A 7717-nucleotide genomic window follows, 5' to 3' on the forward strand; every position below is an offset into this window, starting at 1 on the left:
ATATTTTTTTTAAAAATAGAAAAATGCCTTGCTGCAAAAAAATAAATAAATAAATAAGGTAGAGCTCCTGCTTCCTGTACCACTTCAAGACGCAGAGCTTAACTTTCACTCCTCCTCCAGCCACCTCTGATGCCATGCCTCCCCGCCAAGACAGACAGTAATTCCCCTGGAATCGGAGCCTTGGAGGCCAGGCAGCATGCAGCAGGGGTCCCCTGCATGAAGTAGACTCTGATAGGCCATTGCATGAAGCTGTGAAGGTGAAGCCTGGTTGGCAATGGAGACCCCAAGAAGACGTTCATGAGGCCACAGCTATGAGACATCTGCCAAGAAGACCTGCATACAGGGAGGAGTACCAGCCTAAGAGAGAGGTGTATGTTGCACACAGCACAGCTGGAGAGAAGTAAAGTCCCAGAGGCTGAACATGGAGCTACTGGATTTGGTGTTTGCCCCGCTAGTTTCCGTCTTGTTTTGGTCCAGTATTCCCTCACTGTGCCTCGGTTCCTCCCTTTTGGAATAGCAATGTGTATTCAGTTCCACTGTATGTTTGGAGTGTGTAATTTGTCTTTGATTTTACAGGGGCTTACAATTAAGCAATTTCCTTGACTCTCAAAAGCCTTTGGACTTTTGAATAGTATTGAGACTGGTAATGACTATGGGGACTTTTAAGTTGACTAAATGCATTTTGCATTTTATATGGTCATGAAAGCCTATGAATGACAGAGGGTGGAACATGGTGGTTTGAATGAGAATGTTCCCCAAAGGCTCTAAGTGTTTGGACATTTTGTCCCCAGTTGGTGGTGGTGTATTTTGAGGTCTTAGAAGGTATGGCTATCCTGAAGGAAACACATCACTGGGGGTGGCCTTAGAGAGTTCTTAAGCCTTGACAGATCTGGAGTTGCTCTCGTTTCCAGTGCTGCTTGAAGAGATGAGAGCTTAGCTTTCCGCTCCTCCTCCAGCCACCTCTGCCGTCATGCCTCCCCACCAAGAAGGACTGTAATTCCCCTGGAACACTAAGCTCAAATAAACTCTTCTTTCTTCTACTAAAAAAAAAAAAAAAAAAAATAGAAAAATGTGCCGGGCATGGTGGTGCACACCTTTAATCCCAGCACTCGGGAGGCAGAGGCAGGCGGATCTCTGTAAGTTCGAGGCCAGCCTGGTCTACATAGTGAGTTCCAGGACAGCTGGGGCTACAGGGAGACCCTGTGTCAAAAAGACCAAAAAAAAAAAAAGAAAAGAAAAATGTATTTTTGCACTGGGGATATAGGTCAGAGGTAGAACACTTGGCTAGAAAGCCCTGAATTTGATTCCCATGACACAAAAGAATTAAAAGGAAAAGGAAGGAGGAGGAAAAGGAGAGAAGAGGAGGGAGAAGGAGAAAAAAGAGGAAGAGGAAGAGAAAGAGGAGGAGGAGGACACAAAGGACAAAGGTTTGTTTCTTAGGAATACAGACTGCACTGTGGGAAAACTAACAGCATTTTAAAAATCAGGGAAGGGCCAGCAAGATGGCTCAGTGGGTAAAGGCATCTGCCACCAAGTTTGAGAACCAGAATTCAGTTCCCAGGACCCACATGGAAAGAACCAACTCCAAAAAGTAGTTCTCTGACTTTCACAAGTGCACTGCAGCAAGCGTGTTACCTGGACACATGGACACGGACACATGGAGATACATACATACATACACACACACACACACACACACACACACACACACACACACAATGTAAAAAACAAAATAGGAAAGATCAAGGTTTGGTAGCACATGCCTGTGATCTAGTACTGGGGCCAGATGATCATGAATTTAAGGCAGCCTGGGCTACATAGTGAAACTTTATCTCAAAAACTAAAAAACAGAGCCAGTGACTTGGCTCAGTGGATAAAGATGCTTGCTAACAAACCTGTTGGCCTGAGTTCAATCCCTGGTACCCACATGAGAGGAGAAAATGAACCACTCCAAGCTGACCTCTGGCATCCACATCCATGTCATGCCATATGCATACCCCCACACATACACAGAAATACAAAATAAAGGTAATGAAAAGTAAATATAACAGGTAGGACTGGAGAGGTGGCTCAGCAGTTAACGGCACTGGCTGCTCTTGAAGAGGACCCGGGTTCTGTTCCCAGCACCCACATGGTAGCTGACAACCATCTGTAACTCCAGTTCCAGGGATCTGATGCCCTGCTCTCTCCTCTGTGGGCACTACACAACACAGGTGCGCTTACACACAGGCAGGCATACCACTCAAACATATAAAGTAAAAACATAGAAAAATACAATAAAAAAACAGGAAAAAAGAAAACCCATCCTGACTACAGCTACGATTCTTAGCAAATAATGTAGAGTGAGAGGAAGCCTTCAGTGTTCACTTTAGACAGCTGTCAATCACCTTGCAGTTCGGGGCTCCCAGTCTATTGGAAGAAAAGCTCTCCAAGAGGAGCTGGATGAGGTGCTTCTCACCCTCCTTGACAGGAAAGGATACAGGGCCATCCAGCACCGGGTCCACGGACTTGGCAAAGAAGCCCTTGAGCATTTCATAGCTTTGCTGAAGAAAACAAGACAAGTTTATTTTATTTAAAAGCAAAAATTAAAGCAACAGCATGTATTCCACATGAAAACATCTCACAGGTATAATCTTATTTTAATCTGAGAGTCCTAACGTACTGGGAGATCATTTTATCAAGTTCATTTTAAAATTCAAACCCAAAATAAGAAAGCCTGTAACTCCATTTCAACCATTACAGAATTTAAAGGAAAAAACTTTTTCAGGAGAGAACTGATACACCTAGCTGCTGAGAGAGCACATCAGTTTTCTTTAAGGGTGTGACACTGACCAGGCTGACCAGGTTTCCGTGGATGGACCCACAGCAAAGGGCATTTTGGGACAGGTTTGATTTGATAGGCCCTTTCTCTCTCTCTCTCTCTCTCTCTCTCTCTCTCTCTCTCTCTCTCACACACACACACACACACACACACACACAGACACACACAAACACACAGAGTACATAAAATCAGACAGGAGACATTTAGGGGGTACAAATAGAGGGGGGGAGTCTAAATATGATCAAAATATACAGTATGAAATTCATTTTACAATGAAAAAGTGATTACCTTAAGAAATTCCAAAGGACTCTGATATGAACATTTGAAATTTTCCGTTTTGTCTTTATTCTTGTTCCTTGTCTAGAAACTTGCAATGCTAACTACTCTTGCCTTTACTTCTCCTTCATATCTCCTAGGTACCAGTCTTTTCTCCCTACAGTTAAGAGTTATGCAATTTGAGAGTCTTTTAGATAGACCCATTGAAGGGGTATCCCAATTGCCTCACCCTGCATCCCTGGTAAGCATGGAAGAAGCCAGAGTGGACTGTGTCCCGATTCCCTGTTGACAATTCGGGTAACCCCTTCAGAGGACAGCGTGATAAAAATAGGAGGTAGGAATTGGCTAGGCAGTTAGGGTAAAAAGACCCCAAAGAAAAGCAGCCAGTTTCTTGGCTAAAGCTCACAATGTCCTTGGGCCTCTTAGCAACATGCTCTGTTCTAAAAGCCAAAAATGTCTAAAGTATTTGGGAGCTCTTATCTAATCCCTACAAGATTTTAGGGTTACCTCTTCAGAGGGGGGAATAGCTAAAGAGTAGCAAAAAGCTTGAGGAGGGAGGGAGGGAGGGAGGGAGGGAGGGAGAGAGGGAGGGAATCTTTTAAAAGTCTTACAGGTAAGACTTCAGTTCTAAGTGGAGAATAAAATATTCAGGAAAAAGTGACAAGGAGATATGGAAGTTGGAGGGGAGGGAGTGGGCATAGATTTGATCAAAACACCTTATATGCATGTATAAAATTCTCAATAATTTTTTTAAGTTTAAAAAAATGATTTATTTAGAGTACTCTGGCTTACAAAGGACAGAAAGTCTACTTAAATTTATTTACTAAATACTAGAATTTGAGAGAAGGGAGGATTCTTTGTCAAAGTAATTTGAGACAGGGTCTCATGTGGCCCAAATGACATTAAAACCAACATGTAGCTGAGGATATTCCCTTTCTGATCCTGTCTAGTCCTGAGGACTGGGGCTAGAGGTATGCTTCACGTGCCCAGTTGAGAGATCACGCCATGCTTTAGTTACAGGACTGCTGACTTTCAGAGTTAGGAGATTTGGTGTTTTCATCTATGTTCTCTCAGGACATACATGGAATGTTACCAGGTGCAAAGTAAGTGCAACACGTGCTTTTCAAATAAACAAATACAAGACACTTCCAATTTCAAAATGCTGAAATAGGGCTGGGGAGACGGCTCAATGGTTAAGACCATGTACTGCTCTTGCAGAGGACCTAAGTTTGGGTCCCACTGCCAACATGGCAGCTCACAAAACTCCAGCTCTCGGGGATCCAACATGCTCTTCTGGACTCCTCAGGTACCTGCACTCATGGGCACAAACACATACTCACATGTACATAATTTAAAATAATAAAAAAGAAGCCAAAATAAAAGTCTCTAAAACAACTGAAATACTTCAGAGATGAAAAGCCACAGAGGGATTGCAGAGGCAGAGGGATGCCTTGGAGACATTCTGGAGAGATGCAATAGGCAATGTACATGCCCATAAGCTTTCTTATGCCATTGTTTAAAGAACGAGAAATGATCTACTGATTTGGGAGTCTCACAATGTGACAATTCCTGTGTCTGAGTTCACATACTATGATCTTTTCTCTATAGTGGTAAGATGCTGACGTGTTTACCTAATGACAACAACAAAAGAGCTGTTTTCTGGGTGTAGCAGTGCACATATATAACTCAAGCACTCAAAAGTAAAAAGGAGGAGATCAAGAGTTCAAGGCCATCTTCTACTACATAGTCAGTTTGAGGCCAGCCTGGGCTACTTGGAGACTCTGTCTCCAAAAACAAATAAGCAAACTTGTCTTTGTTAAGGTTCAGATAGCCCCGCCCCCTCACCAACAGGATCCCAAGGACTTCTCATGCTCCTGAGAAAAGGGAACCTAGCTGATAAGCACCTTGGTCTTTGAAGTCAAGAGAAGCAGACTTTTCTCCACTGTTTGGCCAACACAGCAGGCTTCCCCTTTGCTCTCTAAAGAGGACAGGTTTTAACAGCCCTGCTGTCCCACTCCTCCCCCCGCAACTTTAAAAAAAAATACATCTTCCCACCTTCTGCAGGAAGCAGAAGCCTCCCCCTTTAAAAGACCTCAGCTCACTACCTGGGGCAGACATTTTCCCTGCAGGGAAGGGAATCTGTCCCCATGTAATCCTTTGTTAATAAACTCTATTCCCTTAGAGTTTTATCTGTGTCCTGGTGCTTTCTCCTGATCAATGTGTAAACTCTGCTTTCTCCTGATCAACCCTATTCGTCATAGGGCTACTTTTTTATCTATCAGATGGTGCCAAAACCCGGTTCTTACTTCAAGGGACCTGCCTGGACTTCTCCAACGCCACTAACCTGGCTCTCAGGTACACTTCTTTTCTCTCTCTTCCTCTCCCCAGCCCTCTGCTTTGCTCTCACCTCTTTCTGGCTCTTCTCACTGTAAACACTCTGCCTTGCCTACTTCTGATCTCCTTTCCCATTGATTTTTCACCACTCCCGACAGCACTGTGGTCTCCGTGATGGACCTGCTTCATCCGTTCCCTATCTCAGTTACCACCGGCCACTCACCACCTGCATCTCGCCCCCTCCCCCCACCTTTGCCATGGGCCTGGAAGGCCTGCTGTCCTCTTGCACTCCTTTCCTCCTGACTTGGGATGATTTCTGATACCATTCAATCCAACACATGCAAATGCTCTGTATCCCTCTCTCTCCCCCCATCCCATACTAAAGCTTTCTACTCCCTGCTGTGTGCCTGCCTGCCAGCTCCCCGACATGTCTGACCTCCCACGCATGCTTTAAACCTGCATGACCTCAAGGCTTTTTTTCCTTCCCACTATTCACCCCCACTCCAGGCAGCTGCCAAGATTGCCAGCTCGCCTGCCCTGGGATTTCTTTTAACATTCTAATGAAATGATGTTTCCAGCTGGGCCCATTCTTGAATTCTTTTATAAATTTGGCTAAAAACCCTTTAGGGGACCCTTTCTCCCCGTTTTTGACCCAACTAGCCTAAATAGGCTGGGAACTTTGCCGGAGCATTTAAAGAATTTCAGGTGGCTTGCCCCATTGACAAGGGAAAAACGTTTTTTTAAAAGGTTTTTAAAATTTTGATCTTAGGCATCAAGCAACCAATGCTCAGGTGCCTACTTCTCTAACTGGACCTAACCATTTTAAGTTTAAAAGTCACAGGCACTGCTCAGGTGAGTCATCTGCTTTCAGACCAATGAACACTGTTCCTTCTGCGGCCCTCATGAGTTTCTTTTCCAGCATAGCTTCTGTCTAGAAACTAAGATCCTGAGAACTCGGCTTCCCATTCACAGCTACAATGGCTGGTGAGAAACATGGATTTCTTTAATGTGCTTTTCTATTTGGGTCACATATACATATATATGAGGGTACTTTCTTCTCTAATATCAAGCCTAATCTACTGGTACCAGGGTGCCTAGGATTCTCTTCCAATTTATTTTTGTTTTCGTTTCTTGATGATGTCATAAAATAAACAATTCTTTTCTAGTTCAGACTAAGGTAATAATGCCAGATCTACACAACGGGAGTTTAAATTTTAACATCGATTAGGGCCTGTTTGTAAAGGGGATTATATTGAGTTTTAACTTCTTCTGTGGTATATTTAGTGTTTTTTAAAGATGATTGTTTTAAGTTTTTACATTGTTTGACATAATTATGGATATTTTAAAAGGAATTAATTTTAGGTTTTGACATTGTTTGAATGACATCTTTATCTGGTAATTTTAAAGGAATTATTTGGATTTTAACATCTTTTATATGGTATTTTTATGAATTTCTAAAAATGACTATTTTAAATTCCTACTGTTTTACATAGTATATTTGTTAGTTTCTAAAGGGAACTTAAACTTTTTCTAGCCATTTGCCTTCAAGGTGCAAAGGGAGCTGACACTATGATGACTAGACCTGTGAAGCAGATGAAAATTTGCTGTACTCCAGGGCCAAAACCTTACAAGAGACAAGCTGCTACCAACACATAGTTACAACAATGAGAGGTAAAAAGTAATTGTCTACTTGAGTGAGAGGCTTGAGATGCCACCTCTACTGGTCATAACTCCTCCCCTTTCTACATTGTGATTCTAAGCCTGCTTTTCTCTGAAATAGTTATTTCCCTCTCTGCTACTCAGATGCTCTATGTTTGCTTATGTTCCTGCCCCATCTTTCCCTGAGTGCCTTCTAGTTATAATGCCAGGGTAATATTAATTATATTGGTAAATTGTCACATGCTGTTTGAGCTCACTGAGACGCTGACTCTGAAAATGGGATTGGCCCTCCCACTTCAGACTCAAGCCTATTATCTCAAGATGTGTTCTCCAAGACTTTTCCAGGTTCAAGCTGGCCCCTTGACCCTGTGACAAGGAGGAGAACAACAAAACAGACTAAGATTAAAGGCACTATGCAGTTAAGAACTGCTAAGGTGTAAATTAATTTCAACAGAGGGTGTTACTGACTATAATAAAACTAGCTAATGGAATTATTTTCAGTACTACTTAAATTTTATTTATTCTTAACCTAAACTGTTAATGTTTCCTTTGTCTTTACTGCCTCCTACAAGGTTTTATTAACTTCATTCAGTTATTTAGCTCTTAAAACAAAAGAAAAGATGCTAC

The 7717-nt window shown here is 42.6% G+C and overlaps 1 protein-coding gene across 2 annotated transcripts in view; it reads right to left on the reverse strand.

Moving 5' to 3' along the window:
• Tdrd9 (tudor domain containing 9) overlaps positions 1 to 7717 on the reverse strand; it is a 130408-nt gene that overhangs the window by 35998 nt on the left and 86693 nt on the right. For both annotated transcript variants that reach the window (XM_008825530.3, XM_029559922.1), the window contains one exon: positions 2388 to 2543. In XM_008825530.3, coding sequence (XP_008823752.1) covers positions 2388 to 2543 — 156 coding nt within the window. The remainder of the gene's footprint in view (positions 1 to 2387; positions 2544 to 7717) is intronic.

The sequence above is a fragment of the Nannospalax galili genome, unplaced genomic scaffold, assembly GCF_000622305.1.
Source record: "Nannospalax galili isolate Female #2095 unplaced genomic scaffold, S.galili_v1.0 scaffold188, whole genome shotgun sequence".
In the NCBI taxonomy this organism is placed as follows: domain Eukaryota; kingdom Metazoa; phylum Chordata; class Mammalia; order Rodentia; family Spalacidae; genus Nannospalax; species Nannospalax galili.